The sequence below is a fragment of the Ceratina calcarata genome, unplaced genomic scaffold (genome assembly GCF_001652005.2).
Source record: "Ceratina calcarata isolate Rehan_Ccalc_2016 unplaced genomic scaffold, ASM165200v1 scaffold431, whole genome shotgun sequence".
Classification (NCBI taxonomy): Eukaryota; Metazoa; Arthropoda; class Insecta; order Hymenoptera; family Apidae; genus Ceratina; species Ceratina calcarata.
Window position 1 is genome coordinate 9043 of NW_017166833.1, and position 26668 is coordinate 35710.

Below are 26668 nucleotides of genomic sequence, written 5' to 3' on the forward strand. Positions count from 1 at the left end.
ATTTAAGGAAAAACAGGAAACAAAACCCGAGACACGGGAACACAAATTTCACGCGACCTGCCTCCTGCGGCCGCCGCCGTTTAAAAAAAATAAGGACAGCCTCACAAGTCGACCCAATGGACAGTTTCCAACTTGTAAGCTTATATAATTAATTTGTGAATCACGTCGAACATATCGTTCGCTGCGTGTTAATCGATCGCTCCTCTGACTATCAGCGAGTGGCACGCAGAATGACAAAGATTAGTCATTGTGGCCTTTGTTCTTTAATTACGATCAAAAGTTAAAGTCGATTTTTATTCCGTGTTTGGGGTCAGCTAGTCAGTAATAAGCAGAGTTCTGTATGGGCCGTTTCACCACGTCGGTGGCGACCGGAAATGATAAAGCCCTGCCGGTTTGGCTCATACAGAACTCTGGTAACAGAGAGGACATTTCCTCTCTGCTGGTAATAAGTACGGTACGCGCAAGCGCTACGCAGCAAAGACGCGTTACCTGCATTGAGTCCTCTCCGTAGTCACCGGGGGTGTAAGATGGGTGCAGGCTTAGTACAGTGTCTATTCTATCGTTTTACCGCGAGAACTGTGTCCGCCTTGAGCAGCGCGTTAAAGGGTCAGGCAAATCAGAGTTATCTTTATCGCGAGCAGGTACGTTATCTTGAAATAACGGCTAGATAGTGGGAATAACGTTCGCATCGTACATTCATTAAATCCATTAATTCAACGTTCGTGATTTTCCCTTCTTCACGACGCGATCGGCGCAGGTCCAGTGATATCGCGCGGCCTTCTGCACGGGATAATCACAGTCACCTCGAGTTATCAACATGCCTTCATCGTCTAGCAGTTCCGTTCTCCTCGAAAGACACCGTGTACCTTCAATGATCATTAAATGTAGTGCACGGTACTATGTCGCTTCATTATTTCAATTTTTTTCATTAATCAGTCATAAGTCTCGATGGTGGGTCTTTGAATTAAGTGTGCGGGAAATATAGATGTCATTGAAACACGTAACGGTGGTATAAATGATTTCAGCATTCGTACAGAGAGTTATGGACAATCGCAGCAATGATTCCATCCGCAGCAATGAAGTGCTACACCCAGCTGCAGGCTAAGCTTATTCCGCTCGACTCAGCAATAGGGGTGAGTTCATTTCAAAATATTGTGTAACATAGTGCGTTATTTTTAATTTTCGCGGCAAGCGTCTCACTTATCTTATGCTTGCATATCATTTGCAAGAGACCTTTTACCGATAATGGTGTAGTTACCCTCTTGAACATGCTTGGGTGTGGTGCCACCTACGATAATGTACAGAGGTCATCAACTATAACCATCTGGGATTTATGTGTTTACTGAGTTTACTCCAGTGTCTCGTGAACATTATGAGTTGCTCCGTTTTCAGTTAGAGTCTGCGGCTATGCTTTGGAATTTTATTACTTTTATAAAATGTGGTGTATTGAAAATGATATCTAACCTACTCTGGGGCCAGGTACGTATAGCCTTTTTAATGAAATAAACACAATATGCAATGCAATTGAATTTAACGAGAACAAAAGATTGTTTATTCATGAAACGTGGTTCGGTAGAAAATGAAATGTCAGTTTTCTATTGTGATGTGTTTTAGTAAGAGTAATGAAAGAATTTTGCATCAGTGTGCATTATTTCGATGTGTTGTTACGTCTTTGTATGGCTTCTAAACGAGGTTATCAGGCGTTCTCATATGTACCATAAATATCAATCGATTTATGCACACTTTATTGCTTTTTATGTTAATACTAGAGATGTATCAATTTATTATAATAATGTTTAATTTCAATTTTATACAATTATGAGATAACTGGGAAATTGACTCCAAGTCAATTCAAGTCAATTCATTTTTAATGAAATTGAAGCTGTTTTCAATTTCGGGCCATCTTATGAAAATAATATTTATTAATCGAGGAATTTAGATGAATCCCAACAATTATCTACATAATATAATGCCGGCATAAATTTTGAGTCTTTTTGTATCTGCCGGAAGTACGTATCGTAGGGATCGGTCGGATAACTTCGTACGTAGTCGTTTTTATCCGTAAGGAAGTCGGTTTCACGACATCGCACGAAGGTAGCCGAATGCCATTCGCCAATCGCATCGATCCGATGTCCACGTCGTTGTCACACACAACAGTGTTGCACGTAGCATACCGTTCGCTCTTCGATTATTGTGTTGTTCGCGAGTGTACTTTGGGACCAACCGAGTTTGATCTATCCCTTCGACGTAAGTTCATTTCTTGGCATATCTCCTAGTTATACATGAATGTTGAATTAGACGATGTACCCATCAGAAATTATGCATGTGTGTCGTTCACTAGTATCTACTTGATGCTTCTGTTACTTCCAAGATGGCTGCCGTTTCATGAAAGTTCTCCTATGGCGTACGCCTTGCGTTTCATCTCTCTACTCTTAAACCTTGTCTCTCTCCCTGTTCCATGATCACTGAACGTGTACGTGTTGTAACTATTGCAACGTGCAGTTCAGTCTTCAACAGCGTTAGCGTCTGAGTTCGACGCTGAGTCTCGGGAGTACGTTTCGCTAGCATCGATTTTGCTGGTGAGCGTGCCCACGCGTATTTGTTACCTCATTTTCATTTCATTTCCTTATTCTTTCAACGTCTCGCATTACGTGCATTATCGCATCGTTGACCTAATTGATTTCTCTACGACTTATCTCGTGCAACGTATGTGACCCTAGTGGTTTTGGCGGGATCTCCGTTCCTCGTTTTCTCGTCAAGAAATAAATCCATCGGATTTCACGTGCGATTACATACACTTGTTAAATTTGACGACGGATTATAAGTATATTTACTTATCCAGTGGGCTGTTTTTCTTTCTTGTGCCTGGTACGCTTTTACGATGCTACTGCCCACGTTTTCCAGAATTTTTTGAGCCGATGTCCACGTCGTTGTCGAAAAACACAGTCATACCACAAGCATCATCTTCACGTTCCTGGATATCATCCATCTTCGATTTCATTCGGGACCAAGTGAGCCTGTTTCGTCTCCCCAACGTAAGTATTCGCAACATGGTTTCAGTAAAAAGGCTCTGGTCCTAGTATCTTCCCCAAGATTGTGTAATGCTGTTGCCTATGGATTGCACACATCTGTAATCTTCGTTTCTTCAATTTTTCACTCAAAGCTGATTTTAATGTACGATCAGTGATCAAGTAGAGAATCAGCTATGAAATCCTGCAATAGTAGTTTCTAGGTCATCTGGAGTCTCTTGTTACCTTTCCCTTCCACTACTTCGTTCTATTGTCATCCTATCTAACTCTAAATAAATTGTAGTGGAAGGACAGCGAACATTTAATGAGAGTTATAAGTGTGATCAAAATTTGTAATCATCTGGATGGGTATCAAAATGTTCAAATATAATATTCAGAACATTTGTGTTTATTGAAGGTGTTTTAACAGGCTGACAATTCTGTATGATGTTTTTCGAATTTTAATCAAACAGGAGAAATTTACATTGATCCAATTTGTTATGTATTCTCAGTTGCATTTCTATGTATGTATTTAAGGAAATATTAATGCTTTCGTATTCTTTATAGTTCCGACGAGAAAGCAGGCATACATTTTTGCACATTCAGCTCTTTAATCTTTTAAGCAAAAATTAGCACAGCGTAGTACAGAATCAAATTTAGAGTGTTGTAATGGTTGTACATGTTTGTTTCAGATGCCGCGAAACAAGAGACGTCACCGTACTCGCAGTCATTCGAGAGCACGTTCACAGTCTGGAGGCTCTCTTCAGTATGAACACAAAAGGCGTCGCATTGACTATGAGAGTCCACAGAGTAAAGGAACTTACAGGTGAGTCACTAAATAATTTAGCTTCGTTCGTTTAATAATAATATGGATCAATATCGGTCTGACTGAGAATGCAAGCAGTCGCTTGTTTTACTCGGAAGTATAAGTCGATATCTACGTATCGAGGGAACGATAGTCATGAATCAATCATAGTCCAAGAATGATTTAGTAGTACATCTTTACACAGATGTATGCAAAGCAATCAATAACCGTGCACATTGTAAAGTACCATTGATAATAAACTATTCATGCGCGCTGTATCTCGTAGCAAATTAGAGCGTTTCGAATGTGTTCACTATTGTGAACGAAATACAAAAGAATACAGCAGGATCTATGAAGAATTTAATTAGAATAGAACACTTGCGTTTTCCAATAGTCGTCCCGCAGAAACAGTTCAGAGAAATATACCGGTTAATTCCCGGTCAGATTCCTTTACAACCGGACGCTATTGTATTTCGAAAACGGGAATGATACCGTCGAACGGTTTTTGTAAGACTTGCGCAAAAAACATTGAGAAAGAAACTAGAGTGGGGAATAAAGCGGAGGTACGGCGTACGAGACCAATGCCGCGAACGCGGTCTCCCACTCCGTACGTCGCTGCCTAGTACGAACCCGAACCGAGGAGATAGAAATTCTCCATGAGATCTTTATGGCTGTCAGTCGCGGTCGGTGCGCTCGAGGCTTCACGTTCCCGGCTGGAAAGTCTTGTTCTAACGTCTTCCTGAAGTTATAATCCATCCGTTGAACGAACACCCGAATAGGCTGTTCTTCAAAAGCAGTTAGGAGAGCATACGTGAGTGCCGATGTGGATTTTAACCGAAATGATTTCATTGGGAAAGAATTGCAAGCGTGCGAAAGGTATAAACGAGTCGAGGTATATATACAACGAGAGGATACTTATTAGGGTTTATATGTGTGCCGTTAAGAAAGATGCATTGTCAATGCGTTTGCACGTGGAATACTGTCTGATGTTAGTGATCTCGCGCGGAATTTGATGCTTGCAATTGTCACAAATAATATTCAAGTATAAGGTAACGGAATAAGAACGTAGTACATTTTATTCTTTGTCGGTTCTCTCTCTCTTTCTTTGTACTTTATTTGTAATAGAATTGTCTATCGCTTTTAGTGATAACGCCTCGCTTTTGTTCTAAAGAAAGAAAATGCTCGTTATCAGTCGCGTAATTTATCATACATAATTATGAGTGAATAAGCTACTGTGTTTGTTCTTCGCGGATATATTTGCGTAACTGCATGTAGAGCTTTGTTTTACGTGTTTCACATTGCTACTTGCTGTTTGGTTGGTTTTACGAGGGGATGTTTGTCCGGAAAATGAATCGAGCCGATTGTTCCTGGATTGAATTGTTTAAACATACGCGTATAGAACTTCTTTGTATCCAGATTTGATTGTTCATTGGTACGACGGAAACATTAGTGGGAGGAATATGTCGGTGTATGGAATACTTAAAATAATGAGCAAATATGAGAAACGATTGATTTTGAGACTTTGAAAATAAGTTCATGGATCAAGTCTTGACGTTGATTACTGATTTAGTTCAATCTGACTCGTCAGTAACGCGGAAGAATTGCATTGGCGCGTGGACGAAGATGCAGCGTACCGAGATCGCTTAATTAAAACGTCCTCAGATGGCAATTGCTATTACTCTTTCGAACTAACGTCCTGACGCTTGAAAGTATCATCGAGCCGTCGTTAACGGAGATTTTTAGTAGAATCGTATCTACATGGATTATTATAATTCATCTAGTTTTCATGCTTAGTTTCTAACAATGTACGCAGGTATATTTATGCAGATTAGTGTAAGAAGAGATGTTTTTCATAATTACCAGCGAAGTAAAAAAAATTGTTTATTAGTAATTAGAGCTTCATTAAATATTCTTATATAAGAAACGTTTCTAAGTACATGACCTTCCTTTTTCTACTTTTTTTATCATCCGTCTCAATTATCTAGAAAGCAGTCAATTATAATGCAATATTCAACTCGTACACTTTTAACGGGTTGGAAGGAAAGTGCTTTTCTTACTTGAATGCATAAACGACGCTTTATTAATGATACGAGTCGCACGTCAGGCATATTCAGTCCTGCAGAAGCATTTTCCCTCGTGACTAAGTTATCTTGATTTACAGAAATTTATGACACCGCAAATTGAATACTTCGATGGAGTAAAAAGAATTTCTAAAGGAAGCATAGAATGTTTATTGTAGAAATTAATAATCGAGTCTTCATCATGCGCAATTTCATAAATTGGAACATATTTCACGTTGCATTCAATATTGAAGAATGCCAGCAGCGAGATTGGAATACGAGAACCAAGTTGTGAAATAGTTGCGGAACAAATAGTTAATAAAAACAGCACAGGCTGTTTTTACACTTGATTAATCGTTCATTTCACGGGGCATTTCAATTGACTGCGGAACACGCGATACGCCACTTCAGCGATTAATTAAATCTTTAAGCTTCCACCTCTGTTGCCTTAAAGGTTGTAATGAATAGTGGTACTTTCTTCTTGAAGTTACTTCCTGCTCCGCCGCGGGTCGATGACTGATCTCAATTGCGTTCGTTCGAAATCATTCAATTTCGAGATCCTCTCGGAGCACCGGTTCTCGGTGGCATTGATAAAACGATAGCAATTTCCATATAACGATGGTATTTCAGGTTTTATCACAGTTGATTGAAATAAATGAGGAATAATGAATAAAGGTTCAGGTAAATTGAAGTTTTCACGGTGTAAAAATATAATAAAAATTGGGATCAAACGTTACTCTACTAGCCAAGTATAGAAATAATGATGGATTTCTAAAAACGTGTTCTACGAAAATATGTACCGATGAACTCAGAATCAGATTGTTACACGCAAAATTCGTCAGACTTACTAATTATTCTCGGGCACAATGCGAGACCGTGCTCTCGACTTAATTGCCTTCATTACGGGCATAATTAATCGCGAAACTCCGTACGTTTGCACGATTGTACGATAAGGAAAAGATTCAACGAAATGGGCTGTATTCCTTTAATTTACTGTCTCCTTCAACTACTGTTATTATTACAAATTTGTAATATTAGCGCAGCAGTACGCCTTTGATAATGAATACCTGCTTTACATTAATTATGTTTCTGTTCGTCATTGCTCGGTTCTATCTTGTATTTCGTAACATAGTGCCTTTAATTGGGTGCACGTATGCATATAACATAAGAGTGTACAGGCTTCAATCACGTTTCCCATTCTCAATCGGCTAATTTGACTAACATCATTTAATATCATCCTAATTTTTATGTATTTTGATTTGTTTTCTCTGCTATTAAATAATTTTGCTGCATTGACGTAGAAAAGGTTACAGAAATGTAAAAAGAGGGTGCGTGACGGTAAACCTGCCCTATTTTTGCTTTCCGCTATACGGGTAGCAAAGTTTTTCAGACCTTTGGTAACGCAAGCATGAACACAGTACACGTGGATGTAAAATAAATATCAGCATAAAGTTTGCCAGAACTTAATTTTCTGGCATCGAAGTTGCTCGGTACACTGATATAATTAAATTGCGGGGCCCGCTCTTACTATCTCTGATAGGCTTTTTTTATCTTCTGTAAAATATGTCGGGGTTCGTGAGAAAATTCTTAACAACAGATTTAGCGCAGAGAAAACCGATCAACCTTAGAATCTAGGTATGTAGGTCCTTGTTCTTGTTTATTTTCACCCGGTGCTCGTTTTATTTGCCCGTCGACTTGGAGGGCTCGTAAAAAGTGTCGATCAGCCTTGCAATAAAATAGGGGAATTTCTCGCGAAGTGTAGACGTTTGCGTTTAATAAAGGAATAGTCGTTTTATGGATAAATTGCATGTAACGTAAAATTGGCTCTTGTTATCAAGATAGTTTCGCCTTGGTTTTATGCGTCGTCATCCGCGCTATTTGTATTCTATGTATAATGAATATATTATAGACAATAAGTAATATTTTAAGTATATGTTATCACGCTTCTTATCTCTGATACGCTTTATTTATTATCTCGACTCTTATGCATTATGCTTGATAACTACTTAAATTTGATTCATTACATATCAGTAATGAGGTTCATTTCTTCGATACATTTTAATTGACCACTTGAATAACAACTTATCGCTTTCTTGGGAACATCATCTAACAATTCCAGTAAATTTACATACGTTTAAATCCCGGACGAAGCGAGGTTTACATGCATCAGGATACGCTGTCTCGACGAGAGACGTCAATGTTCCAAAGATGAAAGGAAAAAAGTGACGGCATGTTTGATGCAACTTATCTTTTAAAAGTATAATAATCTTGACAAGTTGTTTGTCATACGAGCGTACAAGTTCTCCGATAAGATCAAGGACTTCGTTCCTTTTCAGGGAACTTGCGTATAAATCGTCTAACACAGAACAAAGTTGTGACCACTCGGTGGTTCTTTAAGTCGTCCGACCTTCGAACTTCTTTTCGAATTCGGCATTTCCTGTTCCTACTTCTCCCCCTTTTTCTACCTCCTCCGTGACGGAGGAGGAAACGATCTTTTCGGAAGTTCCATTTCGAGCCCTTCTTTAAAAAGACATTATTTTAAGACACGAAGTTATTTCGGTAAAAACTAAAAATAGCAAGAAAGGGTTGGGACAGGAATCGGGATCGCGTAAAATAAGAAGTATCGCACTCTTCCACGATGTGCCACTGGAACGTTATTGCAGTGAGTTAAATATAACATTGTGTAACTGGAAACGTTTCCTCTCGTGATAAACATGTTCGTATTTTCCGAACAAAAAATTACGGGCAAATCATTTTCAAGTTATGTAAACGATGATCCTCCTCGAACTCGCTGCGCTTCGATTAGCACGTAGATCTTTGTTATATCAAGAAGTGACAATGACGCTTCGATACATCAACAGCGATCACGAAACTGTTCCATTGTAATTCAGGTAACAAGGCGGACGGAAGTTAAAGGATGCCGGTTCTCTACGTCGCTCTCACCTCCTGGATACTAAGGTACGATATGCTTAAAGTGTCATACGAGAAACGAAAAGCGAATAACATAACTATAAGTTATTTATGATTATTAATGATAAGCGCAGGAACAATGGAAAGTGCGGAGAACATTTTTCCATGAATTTATTTAATAAATTAATTGGTTTTTATACATTGTAACTTGATATTATTAGAAAAGTATAATAGATCGCGATTTAATCATGCAGAAGTGATTAAAAGCCACGAGAAGAATTTGTTTGTCCCCTGCAACTTTTTTTGGCAAGTCTCGTGGGTGTTCGGCGCGGGGGCGACGCGACGCGGCGTTGCGGGTAAATGGCAGCCTTTGCGCATAATCCTATGACCCCTTTAGCGCTTTAGGATCCTTCGGAAAGGATACACTGGATGCGCGCTATCAATTCCACCTTGCCCGTCGGCATTACGAAGGACTCCTGGCTCGATTCCAACGCACGAACCAGCAGGAGCTGAGCCAAAGCTCCATCTACGACTTTTCGCCGATCCTTATTGGCGTCGTATCGGTCCGTCGCGATGCCTCGCATTCCTTCGTCCTCCATAACGCTCCTCGCGTGATTTACATCGGGCCTAACTTCCCGACAGACGTGATCGTGAGAGCCCCTTTGATTCTCGTCCCGCGGCGGTGTATCTACTTGGGAATCGAATCGATCGGTCAGCCGACAATAGAGAATCCGTTTACTCGCTCGGGGAACGTAGATGTTGAACAGTTGCATCGACACACGCCAAGATTTGTTTGTGGTTCGTATTGCGCCTAATATGTCCGGTTTTGCTTAGAATGGTGCCACGGAAAACGTGCGCTGCATGTGTGCTTCAAGTTTGAGAGAAGAGGGTAAACGGATAGCAGAAATCTTCCATACAATTTATCCAATGGTAAAACATTAGATGAACATACGTATAAACGTTAGATCCCATTTCCTTTGTTTTCTACACTCTTGTTTCAAAAATGGTATTGTTCGTTGTCGAAGGCCGCGATGTTGGGTCGTTGTCCAATTATAAATCCTGATGACTTCCTTCGCGTGAGTCATTGGTAGTGGCGAATTTTCGAATCGGTAGTCGAGCCTTTCTCGTCGTGCTATGCTTCTTCTCTATTGTACGAGGAAACATTTGAGAATCGTTGTCGGATATTTATCGCGCAGGAAGTTTACGAGCTCAGTATTTAGAAGAATAAAGTTCGCACTTGGAAATTTTTAGAACGATCGTGAATCATTCTCTAAATGCAGAGGCATGAGAACAGGAAAATATTTTTTAGCAGATGCGATTATTGTACAGTTGATCAGAATGAGTCTTTCAGTATAGTACGTATGTATATGTCAGCTTGGACTTGTTTAACCTTGAAATTGGGGTTGCTGAGAAGGTCGACTCGATCAAGTCGTTGCAATAGAACGTCAGCGAAAGATACTTGAGCGAAATAGTCTATTTGAAGCCAGGCGGCCTAAGTAGGTCAACTTACTGTTGCTTTGAAATGCTCCCATGTATGTTTTGCGTGGCACGCAGACTGCGCTTGATTCTCAGTCAGCTCCGTTTTAAACCATATTTTATAGTCTAGTATTACAAAACCGCAAACATCGACAAATTTCATCATTTTCTTTTATTTATATCATTAATATAATTATCATAAATTTGTTTAAAATGTCTATAAATTAAGTCTATGAACTCAACTTGATTGATCAATTATTTAAGACGTGTGCACTAAGTGTTAGTAGTCGTTAGCTTAATCTGTGTAATCGCGATTAAAAATACGCTCTGCTCACGGTAATTAAAGGATCAACGATTTCAATGATCTTATCGCTTCAGGAAGACATCGAAACTTTGTAAATCAATTTAGCTACCGCTTAATAATCACGAGGCACAGCAGTAGCTGCTGATATTTATCTAGTATCTCATGCATAATTAAGCTCAGTCTGCTAAGTTTAATCGGTTTCAATTATCTCGAGAACTATAATTAGATCGTAATAATGCGATCCGATGGAGTTCTATCCAGGAAGACGAGTTACTTTAAGTGTCTCTTAATTCGTGATAACTTTATTATTCGGTACGTGCAAATTAAATCACTTGGTTCCGCATTGAAATGATTATTTGCAGTAATTGTTCCGTTCCAGTAAATACACAGTTTTAACGTGCAAGTAATTAGAAATCAGATCCTTTAATTGTTCGGAGTCGTATGTGTTACAAAATCTCGAGATTTGCTTTCTCTCTTTTTATCGCCGAGTAATAAAACAAGGAGTGAAAGTAAGACTATCTTCAACAATTATAACAGGTTTCTAATTCGAACTTGGCGATAAACAGCATTAAATCAGAATTTCTATTGGAGTTTCACTTTTTCCATTGCAGTTACGTCACTTGATCAATAGAGTCTTTCATCTTAATCTGTTACGTTTCAAGTGGTTATCATCTACGTCGAATCTAATTTAATCGCAGCACAAAACTTACTGTTGCAAATCAGAAACTGAACTTAAGGCCAAATCTAAACAGTCGGTTTCATATGGTTTACAAGCACAAACGTTCAGACATTAATCTTCCACTATTTTTATGCAACGTTTGACAGCGATCGTTCGATGGAGAGAAGAAACAGTTTCCTGTTTGCGGTGATTTATAAATTCGAATAATTATTGGCAATTTCAGTGGAGAACGCGTGCTGAGATCGCGTCAGCACGACCGGGGAACCAGTCAGGAGAGACGATACAAGCGGAGCCATCGTCGATCGCCGAGCAGCAGCCGGCAACACGGGCACCGTGATCGCGAACGTGATCGCGTGGCCCATCCAACTTCCTCCCGACGTCCAAGGATCTACCGACATCATGCCTCGACGTCCACCAGCCAGGACCGGCACAGGCATCGTTCGCCGTCCTCCAGAAGTCAGGTGAGTCGAATGGTGCCGACAACCGGCTAAAATATTGCGTATTCTGTTCGAATGCATCTCGTTTCGCTTACCGTTTCATCACATCGAACTGTGATAAGAAAATAACGCTGATCATTCGGCTGGAAAAGGACCACCTCGCTGATCATCCCTCGTACTTTTACCCCGTTATCCATCCCTTCAACTATCATGCTATTGCCGATATACTGTGGTACTCTATCTATTTATTAGCCAAACATATTTTGATTGATTTAAGGGTTAAACGAAAAACTTTTATTAATAATTGGTACAATTAAATACACATATATAAATGCTGACGTAATTAACAGCAATTGGTATCTCGATATTATCGCAAAGGTTACTACCAACTCTCACAATTAGTCAAGCTTGTGGAATCTTATTGCTAGCCTCTTTCCCTTCCGCGAATTTTCAAACTTGCATCGTGCAAATATAGCATCACCCGATGAATCATCCCCCGCTTGTAAACGACTCGCTCTCGAATCCCCGCGTCTCTTACTATTATGTCGGTATCCCCGAGAAGCAAGGATATCCGTGTTTCCCTCCGCACATCTCGTTCGATGGATCGCGTTGCGTGATATAAATACGCAGGCAATGCGCAAGAAGCAAAGAGAAACGAATCGATCGGAGAAGAGCAAAGAAGACGGGAATGAAGTGGGAAGAAAAAGAGATGCCGATGCATCAGCGGCAGTAGAAGAAGAGAATGAACGAGGCGATCGGTACGCGTGGCGCACGTGATCAGTCTCTGGAGAAGACCGCGACGCAACTAGCGCGGCGACGCGTGGTACCCGGAGCGAATGCCGGTGATTCTTCTTTCTTAGCCGGCGTCGGCTATTTTCGACCGGCGACTATTTTCGAGGGGGACTCGTCACGCGGTTTAGCCGCGGTTTTAGTGCGAGTTTGCGCCAGATGGCCAGCGCAACACTGTCGTCCTCCGCATCGTCGACGGGAAACGTACCGGCAGGGAAAGCCGGTTCATCGCGAGCCGAGACGCGCGCGCGATCGAAACGAGATCCTCTCGACCCGATTCCGAGGAGTTCGTGCAGAACACGAAACTTCAGATCGCGAAAGTTCCAGCTGTACTCAGAGACGCCGACGATCCAAGCTCCTCCCACGTACCGAAGGGTACCACCGTTCCTCCAGTGGTTGACAAAGTGTTCGATAGAATATGTTACCGAATGTATGGCATTTCTAATACAATTTCGAGAACGCATCTTTGGTAGTATTAGCACGGCCGCCGATTAAGGTGATCCAAGTTGAAATCGCGCGAGCCACGCAGTATCATCCCAACAAGCTGACCCAGAATTGATCGCAACCTGGATTTAGAAATACACGTTGCTCTTGGCAAGACGCGCCCATGAGAGGGGTATGAGGACCGCGCAATCCCACAATTTGAAATCCGTCGGCCTGGTATCCGCAGCGGAGTGAATGGACACAGTTATCACCCTGGATCACTTCGGAGATTGGTGCGTACGCGTCGACGGCGACGTCGGTCTGACTGACAGCGGCCTACCCTCGGCATCGTCTTCATTGTCGTCGACGATGGCCGGACAAGAAATGAATCTGTTGATACCGGGATACCAGGTGTCGTGGTGGCCCAAACAGGAGGAACCTCTGGTGCAGCATAGAAGTAACGTCTTAGAGTGGGCCAGGGAAGTGGACGTGAAGCTTGACGTGACGCCTGAGTCTAATGATACATCGACGTCCGAGGTAGCGAACTAAAGAAACCAGATGGCATGACCAATAGCTAAATCCTGTATCTGTGGTTTACCGAAGTGTCGATCGATAATCGGTTGATAACGACACACAGGTGTGCACACGTTTACCGTAACAGAGCTTCTAATCACTTTCGATTAAAATACCCTTTTTACGTCTCTCCTGTACTTCGCATTGTGTTATAATACCGACAATCTTCATCGTTCCTCCCTCGATTGTCGACAAGCGACTCCAAGTGCGGTGAACAACCCGCGACTCTACAAAACGACGAAAGATCATATTTTATGTTGTCTGAAAGTTCGGGGTATGGCGTCGTTGACGATATTAGGGTAAAACTCACCCAAACTAGAACTTAGGTGAACACGCGAATCGCCTACGCGTGTACTTGTTTCCGTTGGCGTTTTGCCACGCGGAGCAGCAACGGTGACACGAAACGAGCCAATGAAGCAGGCATCGAGTAAGCGCTAGTTAACCAGCTACTCGGTTTAACATTTAAACGCGCCGCCTGATCGCTGGCCCGCTCCTCTTACGAGGCGCACGCGTTTCACGCTTCTCGGTTATATTTGGTACGCGTGACCACGGTGAACGTGCATGCGAACGTAGAACCGTGGAACACGTCGAGAACCACCACGATTCCCCTTTTTTTTATTACTCCTTCGTCTTCTTATCTTCGCTCCACTAACTTTTTACTATTAGCTCATGCGGCTAGGATGTTACTAAGAAATTTTAATGACGGTAGCACTGAATCTTTATATGTAACATTTTGTAACTGAAGAGTTATATGACTCTAAATCTCTTTTTATCTGTTTCTTTTACTATGTTTCACTATACTCAAGTTTATCATCAAGCAATTAATTATTTTTCTTTTTTTATGGGAATAAATAGTCGTGGTCTCTTCCGTAATTTTTTTTTAAGACAAATAAGAAGAGATATGATAGAGGAGACGAATGTGCCGCGATGTGTGACTCCGCGTGAAAATTTGCAGCTTCTAAATCTAATCTAGACACTACGAAAAGGTCGTAAAAATTTAATCGAGAACGAATACGTAACATTTTCCATTTGGCTATGGAATTGATCCAAAGTCCTATATTAACCTTTATCAATAACCACGATCACCGATAAAAGCGGACCAATCTCTATTTTAAAAATTCCGAGATGAACAACCGAGCTCCTTCCTTCTCTTATCAGCTAGATAAGCATAGACCTGACGATAAAAAATCGTCGGGAGAAAAGCAGATCAAAGTACGTCACTGTTTGATCGCATGCACAGAAGTCTCGTTCTTTCTCGGTGACGCGTTGAACTCATGCTCTCGATCTTACAATTGATCGAATTCCTAGTTCATAATAAAACAGTCTCGGTGCCGGCCTTAGACTCCCTCAAGGCGTTTCGCCGTCCGAAACATCGTGTCGTAAAACTTCGTCGATCGAGCATCGAACAGTTTCGAGCGATTACCGCCGCGAGTATTTTCGCGCGGATTATAACCCGTCGTGTTTAAACCGTGGACCTCTGACGATGCACGAAGAGAGAGACGGCTTTCGGCGGTGCCAGGAAAGTTTTTGAAAAACGTGGGCGACTCGCGAACTACGACGTTATTTCGTAGCGCGGAACGTATTTATACCGCTATTTTGTGTGAACCCGCGACGACTTCGATATCATCGAATCTACGGCCTTGAAGACAAGAGGCAGCTACATTTTATTAATAGTCCCACGAACTTCGCTACTAATCTGCTGACGATTGTACTATGCTGTTTCGAGGCTTCGAGTTTGGGGTCGATCGTTGGGAAATAGCGGTTCCAATTTTTGTTCTCATTATTTAGAGGAGGGATGTATTAGTGCATCGGTTTATAAAGTGTACGCAACGCTGGTTATTAATCAAGATACGGTGTCAAAATTTCAGATAAGAAATAACACTAATACTCGACTATATTTCTAAAGAATGTATTATATATATTCGTATGATGAGTTAGTTTGTCGGTTAGATGGTTGAGAAATTATGTCAATGACGTTCGATATATTGATAACGATCTCACAATAGTCGGTTTGAAATATCTGCACTTTTTTTTAAGGTAGCTTATCTGATATTAATTCTCATATATATTCTTCTCTTTTGCTGCTTCCCTTCTTCAATTTGGCGGTTCCACTCGACACAGGATTCTGACGCGTAATCGAAATTCGTTTCACACTCATAACAGTAATCAGATTTTCCCACATTTCTAATTACTGATCGTTCTTCAACTGATGATAAACTTTATCATGCCAAGATAGCTCTTGATCTTCACTGATTGCACTTCAACTTCAGAATTCTGCCGATGGTGCAACGATCTCGTTCGGCACTGCGTAGCATCCGACTTATGAGCTGTTCTAATTCCTCACGATATGTATCCCCGGCATCGGTGTAGATCGGAATTTAATCGTGCGGGACTACGAAAGTTCTTGCTCTCGTTCGCACTACCTACGATTTCGTAATTTCTATATGTGTCAAGGTGCGCGCCGTTTAAACAGAGAAAGAGAGTCGACACCACGCACGCGTCCGCGAAAACGAGATCCTCCCGTGCCTCCCGGTGAACCCCTTTCGTCGACGATTCACCGTAAGCTTCATCAACGACCTCTCCGTGCACCAGGAAGCAGACTACGTTGCCAAGACCCGATCCTGAGCGTAGCGTGCTGATCTCCATCATTCCGAATAAGCTTTGGGACAAATTTACGTAATACTCTCTCGCACTCTCGATCTTTCTTCTTCCCTTTTCCGTCGCGTCTCTCTCCCACCTCTTTCTCCGTCGTTTCTCTCGTCGTTCGCTTTCGAACGAAAGAAAGAGAGAACCCCGGGACGAAGGGAAAGAAGAGACCGCGGGAACGGTCGCTCGGAGCCGTGCTAGCTCACCACCGCTGCCCGGTATTTTTAGTGCAAGAGTATTTGGCGGGGAGCACCGAATCGCCTCCTCGTCTTCGTGAACGGTCGACGTCGGCCGTCGTCTCCGTGACCGCCGTTTTGCTTGATCGTGTGCCTCTCTTTAGTGCCGTCCTCGGCGTCCCTCTTGCGCGATCGACTATGCTCGCACCTCCGGGCGAGTGATGCACCTGCGGAACCAGGGGCGCGTTGTCATTGCCCGCTCGCTGGATCATTCGAATCTCTCCATTCTTCGTGCTATTCTTTATTCGCTTTATATACGTGCGTGAGATTCCTCCAATTTGTTTCGATTTATACGCCGCGCGAGGAGAATCAGGTGAAATCCGACGGAGCGACCTTGAAGAGGCTATCTCGATCATAATCGGTTCTGGGAAAACGTGGAATAATCTGTGACGTGTACAGAGATCGTGCAAGAAGCGATTCAAAGTGCGAAAACAAACAGGATTAAGAGGAAGCTGCCGCGTGAAATAATAAGTTTGCCAAGTCGATTTTAGCCAGATCCAAGGTGGTGTCTCTTTTAGTAGCTTAAGGTCGTCCGATCGAAGTTGAAGCATCGTTACCATCCGTTAACGCGCGGTTAAGTGTTCCCCACTCGGGGATAAAAGAATCGTTACTACCTTTCGAGGACCGCAGATTGATCTTTTATGGACTGTGTGATTAATACAGACATCATTTATGATACTCAGTTGCTATGAATAATAACAAACAAAATTGGTCATCGTAACACGTTTCACATTGTCACGTATAATTTATTATATTGACCGGTCGATACGAATGTCGTTACCGTTCGATCGGGCGGGACGATAGCTTTCTTGACACTATGCATATTTGAAGCTGGGATTCGGCAGGTGTCTCTTGTTTACAGATAAAGCGTTTAAAGATATTGTATAACGGATGATCTCGTAAAAACTAGTACTTTGGACTCCGTTCAGTCACCGGTCGTACGGCCAGCGGGATAAATCGATCGAACCGCGCGATCGTATTGATCATTATTTATAATGGCTGGGCATTATAAGTAATGAGCTGTTATTCATTTGGTCCATGACAGATATACTGAGTTGCGATGTTCATCTTCGCACCACGTGACAATATGTCGACGTCTCGTCAGGACTCGGCTGGCCGACGAAGTCGGTACGCGCGATCCTCGACGACCACCAGCGTTACGCAGCTTCTCAGCGACTCGTGTTCGAATCTCCTACAACGTCTGACCACCAGGGTACGCGGAATGTCGACGGTGAACGATAATGTAGCCAGTAAAACGGCGGCGGCGAGGCGATCGCCGATCGGCAGTCGCCTGAACGGCACCCGCTACGAAGACAAGTACAGCATTCTAGACAAGTATTCGAGAAAGAAGCAGCAGGATCAGGTCGATCGCTCGACCAGAGATTATTTTCATCGCACGCGCGAACGAGATCACAGCTATTATCGACGCGAAGACAGTCCGTTCGTTCGCGACGAAAAGACTCTAGAACCTTCAATGACCCGTACCGTGGTCAAGAGTCCGACCAGCGTGGTACTATCCGAAAAAGCTTACCCTTACGTGAAGCCTTCGACGATGAAGGATTTCAAACGCGACAAAACGCCTGGCTATCATCGTATAGACAAACAAGCTTTGTTAAACTCGGACACGTATCGGAGGTACGGGAGACATAAGTCCGGACACGCGGAGACGCGTACTCGCAAAGTGCGGCCGTACCGAAACGGCAAGAGCGAACAATTGGATTCAGTCGCCCTTAAGTTATCTCGTTCCGGAAAAGATGCTCTGGCGTCGAAGGAAGGAACCAAGAACGACGATCCTGATAAGACCCCAACCGGCAGTGTCACTAAGGAGAATAACAACAACAATAATAACACGATTCTCCAAGCGACCGACACCGACGAAACTGATCCAGCGATTTCAGAGAGAGCCGCCAAGCGAAAGGAGATTCAGAGTTTGATTTTGAAGTACGCCGCGATGGAGGAGACGTACAGTGAACTGGCAGCGGGTGGCCAAGTGAAGATGCGACCCAGCACCACGGACATAATCGCCAGGAAATATAGGAAAAACGAGCGGACGAACGCGTCGAAGAGTGCGTTGGACGCGAGTGTCGTTAATAACAACCAACCAGACACGATCCAGCTCGCGATTGTAAGTTGTCGAACCGGGATCAATGGTTTTTCTTGTCTCTATCATCCGCGACCGCTATTGACGGTGAAGGTTGCTTCTGTTTCATTAAGCGAAACGTTTTTGTTGCTGCTGTCGTTTGTCCCGTCTCCTTTTATCACCGCAGTTCATGCGTTCCTACTCGTTAACCATTCGATACGACCGGCGAAGGACGGTGACAAAGTGACCACAAATGGTCGACCGTTGACATCAGTGAATTCGATGATTACTTTGGTTCGATAACTTTTGTGTCCATTACGTCATCAGCAATTGAGGAGTTCGTAACCCTTGCCAGAAACGGCGAGTCACGAGGTTCACAATTTTGTGATTTAATTGGAGACAAGCCTCTTGTTATATGATTGTTAATCACCGATAACTCGTCGATTGTGTAATACTCGATGAATAAATTGCTGACACGGATTTGAACGTGAAAACAGAAATAAAGAGAAATTGCCGATTATTATTTCTAGCTGTCTGACAAGTATAAAGTAGTTTTGCCAATTGTGCTGTTCACGTCACTGGTCACTGTCAGTTCGTTCATGTCGAAAGGGTAACATTTGTTTGATTGGTATTTTGTGCGTGTTTCAACGAATCGCAACTAATATCGACATCCATGTCTGAGTAATATGTTAGGAAATAATTACATCCCATATGTAATGAATCATCGCCATACGTGAGAGTTGGTATATTTCCAGAGTCTACTGCGATTTTGAATTATCTTATCGAGAGAATTATTAGGCGAGTATCGGAAGTGAGACTTGAATTCCACTTATTGTATGATACTTCGAACGATGTTTGGAGGACCTTCGACATTCGGATTGAAATAGATTTTATTGGAGTTCTAATGTTAATACGCCTCCGTTGCCACGTCGTGTCCTTTTCACACGACTTCCCTTTCGTTCTTATTTGAATCGAAATTAAAGTAAGTTTAAAATTGCATTTTGAAATAAGAATTGTATGACACATTCGTCTTTCGAAGTATCGTTGGATTTTTGCACGGAGATAATGAAATCGCAAGGATTGCTGACGAGTTATGTAACTGAAGTTTTTCCGACCGACTGACTTACTGCGATTGCTCTGTGACGGTGCGATTAAAAATTCCGAATCTCACGCTCGATGTTCGACTAATCCGAAATAATTACACGCTGGCACCGTGTCAATGCTCGATCGAAGCTGCAATTACTCAGCAAACTGTTATCGAGTCTGACAACATTGCAACATCTTTCGTAGAGCTGCCGCAATGAATTTCTTTCAAAATTCATCGTTTCTCGTATTATTTTGAGAACTATTGATAGAGTATCACGGTTTTGGTTAATTGACTTCCCGAATATCATTTCCATCAAAATTCTGCGTTCTCGGGCTCGGTTAATGATGCATCAGGTTGGTTCGAATCCGCGAATGGATAAGATAGGCACGAGGTGCCGATCGAATCGATCGGCATTGCCTCGCGCTCCACGGATGCATCGCGATGATCGATCAGATTGCATTGATCTATCGTCGCGACGGCGTTCATTTGGCGCAGTCACGTAAGTACTCGAAATATCTGCAGATGATCGATCATTAACAAAAAGATAGACAAAAATCCAATAGACCCGAGCGTGTTAGAGTAAAAGAATAATAGATATAACGTGTGCGCTCCAAAGAAGCTGTCTAATAATAATTTCTTATTGGAACGTTTTTATTTATGAGTTTAAAAAATTTTGCTTGATTACTTCAAGCATTCGATTTCATTCTGATTCAATACCTAAGTCGAGACGGCTTCTTTATTGCACGGAGTGACTAACTTTAACACGCGTATACGAGTGTAGGAAAAAACGAAATCTAAGCTAAAAAAAAGTATTATTAAATTTAAGTAACAGAGTTAGATATATTTATATCTAAGAAAAGAGGTAACGGAATGAGAGATAGAGATCACATATTAATAATAATCATATCATAATATCGTAATCGTACATATATAAAAAAATGAAAAAAAAAATGTTCGCTTTGTGCCGATGGTAAAATTCGTAACCGCAACTTTCTGACTTGGCAAACCATTTTGCCCTCTCCCCTTTCTCTCTGATTGTTGGGTTACCATCTCCGTTGTAATGGAATGGAATGGAATGGAAACGGATATGGCACACGGATTGGTCACTATGGTCGACTGGGCGCTCGGATCGGGTGGTTCGATGATGACCGATGACGATGATGTATCCCCCTACTTCCTCCCCACCGACACACTCGTACGTTCGTCCGTGCTTACACACGTCCTCTACCGCGTGTTACACGGGTCTCCGCCCTCGTGGTGGTGGTGGTGGATGACGGTGTGTGCGGCGATCGGTTGACGCGACGGCCCTGGATGTGGACCTCTACCTACCTGTGGATCAACGACTACGTCTGATGGCCAACAACGACGACCCTCTGGTTCAACACTATGACGTGGATCCGGTGCTCTATCTCTTCTTCACGAACACTGAACGCACTGGGGATCGATCGTCGGACCAACCAATGATCCGGACCACCAAACGGTGCACTCCACACCACTGATCGGGTCCGCTCTCTTGGCACGCGCCGCTGATACCGATTCCGCCGGCCCATATGTAGAGCCCACGACCGCCCTCCGTCGAGGACGACGAAGACGGCCACCTTGTTTACCAATCCGGCGACATCCTGGCAAATAGATGTTCGTGAATACGTGAATACACTCATTGTAGTAGATTTAAGCAAGCCTCAGATCGATTGGTCGATCGATCGATCGGATCGGTTACCCACGGTATCTGCCCATGGTCTCTCTTTGCCTCTGCTCGCCTCTGCTCACCTCTCTCCCTCCCTTGCTCGTTCATCTCCTTATTCATTATTTCTTTCGTTTGTTTCCACGTTCGATTCTTCCTCGCCTCAAAAGAAATGGTCGATTTTAATGATCCCTGCATCGATTCTTGTTCCAGGCTCAGGGTAGCTTCTGTTCTGATTCGCAAAGTGCCTCTATTGCTCCGATTGTCTATTCAGGCTTATTATAGACCTTGAATCATTCATAGTTTAGATTTTTCAGCTTTACAATATTGAGTTTCCTCAACAAAATAGAAGCTGTTGACGCACAGAACTTCTACTAGTCTGTGCATATACCCATATTCTTCGTATAAGCTAACATTCTTAAAGCTTTAGTCATACTCACATCAATATTATTTAAATCGGAATGTTTAATTTTCTAAGTTACGTTTTGAACGTGTTTCCTATCATCAGTCTTAATCTTAGGTACATTAGACGCCTAAAGAATTTCAGAAATAGTAAACAGGCACGGAACTTCTTCGGCTTACATTTTTTCTAAGAATACCGGATTACGTACAATACCTTTTCTTAATAATAGACGCTATTTCGAATCAAAATTTCTCGTCCCTTTATTGCGCATACGTTTCTACACACGATCGAAGGTTAAAAGCCTTGAGCATAGAGAGATAGAGAGGCGAAGGAAGGAGGAGAGACAAAGAGAGGCCAAGCTTGCGCTATCTCCTCGAACACGTCTTCTTCGGGATAACGTGTTCCTCTGTCTTTGAACAGGCTCACGAGGACATTCGACATTCAGCTCTCGTTCACCCCGATGTTTGCATGCAACTTTTGCAATCGCGAGAGCGATCAGCGAATATATCGCGTTCACATTCTAAATCTTCATCGGGCCTCGATAGTCAATGTTACATGTCCTCCAGCTGCCGAATTTTTACGATTAGGGTACCTCGGCCTTTAGGAGAGCAGCAGTTCCGATCGATAAAAACGTAAAGCTCTATCGATACCGTTTTTTTCACTTGAATCATACATCCGTTCACGACGTACGGCGTACAGAACACGATCGACCGAACGTTCGACCGGAAGTGCATCTACATTGCTCTCTAGTTCCTTCGAAATTTATTTTAAAATAATTCAGTTCATTCTCGATAAAACTAAAATTTGTTCATCAACGATGGGAGGCGTTCGCTCAACACATGTGAATGCTATCAACGATATTATGTAGAGAATTAAATTAGAATAGAGCAACATAGATGATCTTTAAACGAACGCGAGGTCCTTTATCTATTCGGGCACTTATCTATTTTTTTACATTGCAGATAAAGTACTGGCCACCCTAGGAGAGGGTACTTTTGGAAAAGTTGTCAAGGTTAAGGACTTGCAAATGTAAGTGGCAGTTCACATAACTACTACGTAGGTGACCTACCTTGAACCTGCGCTTCTCTTTACTCATCTTTCTATCCGTGTCCCGGCTCCGTATCTTCGTTCCCCGTGTAACTTGTTTCTCTTGTTCGAAAAACGGTACCGTGCATCACGAGGAAAATCTTAAAGGTGCTCGGGGTGCGACTCGAGTCATAGCAGCGTCAGAAATAGCCGTACCGCAGTGTCACAAAATGACGCGCAAGTAGTAGCAATAATAGGATGGCCTTGCACTTTGTTTTACAGGCCGGGCCTTCAAGCCGGGTTCCATTCTCGTCCGTTTAGGATAATTTGCGATCAAAATTTTATCGCTCGAACACCTTTAGCCCTTTTTCTATCTTCCGCTACGCTTTATGCCTGGTATTTTATGTACATGCGACATGATGCTGCTTCCGGCCATGTGGGTTGTTGGCGTTCGATGGACACGAAGTGTCGTCTAATAAAAGTACAATGACGTTTGCAGGGATCACGTGATGGCGCTGAAAATCATCAAGAACGTAGAGAAGTACAGGGAAGCCGCAAAGCTCGAAATAAACGCTTTAGAGAAAATTGCGACCAAGGATCCGGAAGGCCAACAGTCAGTATTTACGTGACTTTTTCGACGTGGCGGGGATCGAGATGGGGGCGAACAGAGACAGAGATTCCTCGTGTAAAAATAAAAGTTTGTTGTCCAAGTTTCGTTTTTCGAGAAAACGCGCGTCTGTGGATTTGTCATATGTACGGTTATTGACTATGGAGTCTGCGAAAATCGACATTTGACATTTAAATGCAGTCCGAACATTTGTACTGTTGTACGAGTGATGCAAATAGAATGTTTAGGTTCCCACTGCGTTATAGCACAGTTATCGTTTTATTAGCACATTCCGTGTCTTGAATCATCAGACTCCGGCGATAGTTATTGAAAGGTAGATTTCCAGGAGGTAGACAAAAATATTATTTTGCTGAGTAACGAAACCAAATACACCAGGTACAATCTAAGGAATTAAATGTAAAGAAAATTTATCAAGGTATTTTAATTGCTCAGCAATTGACGTTGTATTGGAATATAAAATTGTCACTTTTATGCTGTGGAGTATTTCCAAAAACTAAAATAGAAATCTTAGTTTATACCTATTCGAAGAATCACGATCTGTTCGCTCGCGTCACGCAGCACGTCTTACTGTGTACATTACATTTTTACGCAAGTCTGTCTCTCATATTCATTTAACGTGGTATTGTTAACTTCTAGCTTGTGCGTGAAAATGCTCGATTGGTTCAATTATCACGGACACATGTGCATTGCCTTCGAGATGCTTGGACTCAGCGTATTTGATTTCTTGGTACGTATTACATGTTATACTTAGACGGTGCATGTCTTAGACGTACGTAACTATTTTACATTTGCAGAGGGATAATAATTACCAGCCGTATCCGTTGGATCACGTCAGGCACATTGGATATCAATTGTGTTACGCCGTCAAATTCTTACATGACAACAAACTCACGCACACAGATTTGAAACCCGAAAATATATTGTTCGTAGATTCCGATTATGAAAGCATATATAATAGCAAAAAGGTAAGAAATAAATTAGTTTCTCCTATATGAATGTGATCTATTTAATGTGAGTGTCAGAACGAGTTAAAATTAATTAAAGTTTCGCATAAGTTCACACGAGCTCGATAGTCGTTATTAATAGAACAGACATTTATAAATAATACTCTATTAATATTCATGATTATAAGCGACACTCGCTCTATAGCAGTCAACTATGTTGGGTGTCCTATTATAGTCTTTCCACACGATTTTAAAAGATTATAATAGGACACCCAGTGAATAAAATATTTAGCCAAGGGTAGAATTCTGAAGTGTTCAAAAAGTTATTCCTTCTTTTTAAGAGGAGGGACATTAGGCGCGTAAAACGAACAGACATCAGACTCATCGATTTCGGTAGTGCTACGTTCGATCACGAACATCACAGCACGATCGTTAGCACAAGACATTACAGAGCGCCTGAAGTAATTTTAGGTAAGTAAACGTCAAATCGATTGTATTGTCTGTTGTGAAACGCGATTACCAGTTCGATGCAACGTCTGTGATTGTACAGAATTAGGATGGTCTCAACCTTGTGACGTATGGTCGATTGGCTGTATTCTCTTTGAATTGTACCTGGGTATTACCTTATTCCAAACACACGACAACCGCGAGCACTTAGCGATGATGGAGCGTATACTTGGCATAATTCCACATCGCATGGCCCGCAAGACTAAGACTAAGTACTTCTACCACGGTAAATTAGACTGGGATGAGAAAAGCTCAGCCGGCAGATATGTACGAGACAATTGTAAACCGTTACACGTAAGTATTAGTCATCCACACTTAATGTATAAATCAAAGCTTGTTATGAGTGTACAATACATTTTTCACGATACTAAGAGGCAAGATACGTGCTCTGTGTCCTTCGATGAGAAAGTTTTTTATTTGATTTCGCGCAATATTCAATACGTACTTTTATATCCATACAGCGTTGTATACTGTCAGATGACGAGGAACATCGACAATTATTTGATCTAATCCAAAAAATGTTGGAATACGAACCGACCCAGAGGATAACGTTGAAGGACGCGTTAACGCACCCCTTCTTTGAGGCGTTACCAGCGCATCAAAGATTGCCAGACCTCCGAGCGGCCGGCGAACCCCAACAGAGCCACGAACGATCGCACTCTCTCTCACGATGAAGCTAGGAAAGGGACCGACTTCCGTACTGGACAGACACTCCACTGTCGACGACGCTACTGCCGTATGTTGCTATTTTCGCATCCTTGAGTCTCATAAGACTATGTCATGTCGGCAACAACGTGATTCGATGACGTGAGCTGATACTTAAACAAATAGACGAAGCACAGGCGAAATTGAAGAATATTAGGGATGGATACATAATTGAATTCGATAGACTTGATAAATGGATCAGTCGATTAAATCGTATCAGTTAGATGATGATTAAAAGGATATGATACAAAAAATGAAAGCAGTAGTGCTCTGGTGTTGTGGAACTCGGACACGATATATAGATTAAATTATAATTGAGATCTTTGGAATGGAATACACGAAGTCGACGTTCTTATCGCTGTAAAGAATTTGTAGACAAGCGTATAATCTTTACGAAGTCCTTGTTACTGGCTCCTTTGAGGAAAGGTCCAGTGTGTCTGCTCAGTGTAGCGTAATAGAGTCCCGTCACTGTACACATTTTCTAAACACTCTTCTGTACATTTTATCCTTTAATTTTATTATGATGTTACATGCAACAAAGTTTGAAGTAAAGAAGAAAAGGGTCGCAGTTTATACTCTTGTTTGTTATAGATCGATGACCACGGCGTGTTTAATAGCAAGAATCAGAATTAGAGTTAAGAAACGAGTAAATATATGCGTACGTGTTGACCTTAATTAAGATTGATAAAAGGAGAAACTGAGAATGAGAGAGAGAGAGAGAGAGGGAGGGAGTGTATGAGTGAGAAAGTGTAGTAGACGCCAACTGATCGTCGTAAAATATAACATGTGTTTAGGTTTCATAAACGACAAAAGTACAGAATCAATTTATTTTAGACGATGCTAACGTACTTCTGTTTCGACACTCTTGATTTCACGATTGAAACCGATACGAGGTTTCTTTTATCTTAATTCGATGTATAAATGAATTTCATTGCATTGTCTTAATCATGTTACAGACAATCATGTGTGTTTTTAATTTCATTTAAACCAACGACAAAGCTGTTTGGAAAGATGATACGCACCGGATTACTGTTTCCCAGATGTTTTTTGCGTGCATCGTATATGTTTTAAAAGCAGTACGAGCTTACCTAAATAAAGAACGCCTCTGCTTTTATTCTGTTCGATAGAGGAATAAATTGTCGAGCGAAGCTCTTACCACTCACATATGTTTTGTTTGTCTCTTTTTGGTTCTTACACACACGACATGGAAATTTACATTCTGCTGCTCGTACAAACAAAACGAGAAACGTGTCTAAAT

General features: G+C 42.0%; 1 protein-coding gene across 11 annotated transcripts; it reads left to right on the forward strand.

Moving 5' to 3' along the window:
• The first annotated feature begins 501 nt into the window (after positions 1-501).
• Positions 502-26574, forward strand: Doa (CDC like kinase darkener of apricot). Of its 11 annotated transcripts, none has more exons than XM_026815157.1 (12): positions 502-641; positions 1026-1133; positions 3701-3834; positions 11466-11703; positions 21070-21148; positions 22563-22629; positions 23126-23239; positions 23891-23981; positions 24049-24219; positions 24522-24669; positions 24749-24999; positions 25167-26574. In XM_026815157.1, exons 1-12 carry the CDS (start codon positions 528-530, stop codon positions 25377-25379), a joined length of 1728 nt encoding a protein of 575 aa, XP_026670958.1. In that variant the 5' UTR covers positions 502-527; the 3' UTR covers positions 25380-26574. The 11 variants fall into 11 exon arrangements, with proteins under 11 accessions (XP_026670958.1, XP_017883303.1, XP_026670959.1 ...); XM_018027814.2 differs by having other exon boundaries at positions 504-641; positions 24540-24669; XM_026815158.1 differs by lacking the exons at positions 502-641; positions 1026-1133 and adding an exon at positions 2123-2247.
• The last annotated feature ends 94 nt before the right edge of the window (positions 26575-26668 follow it).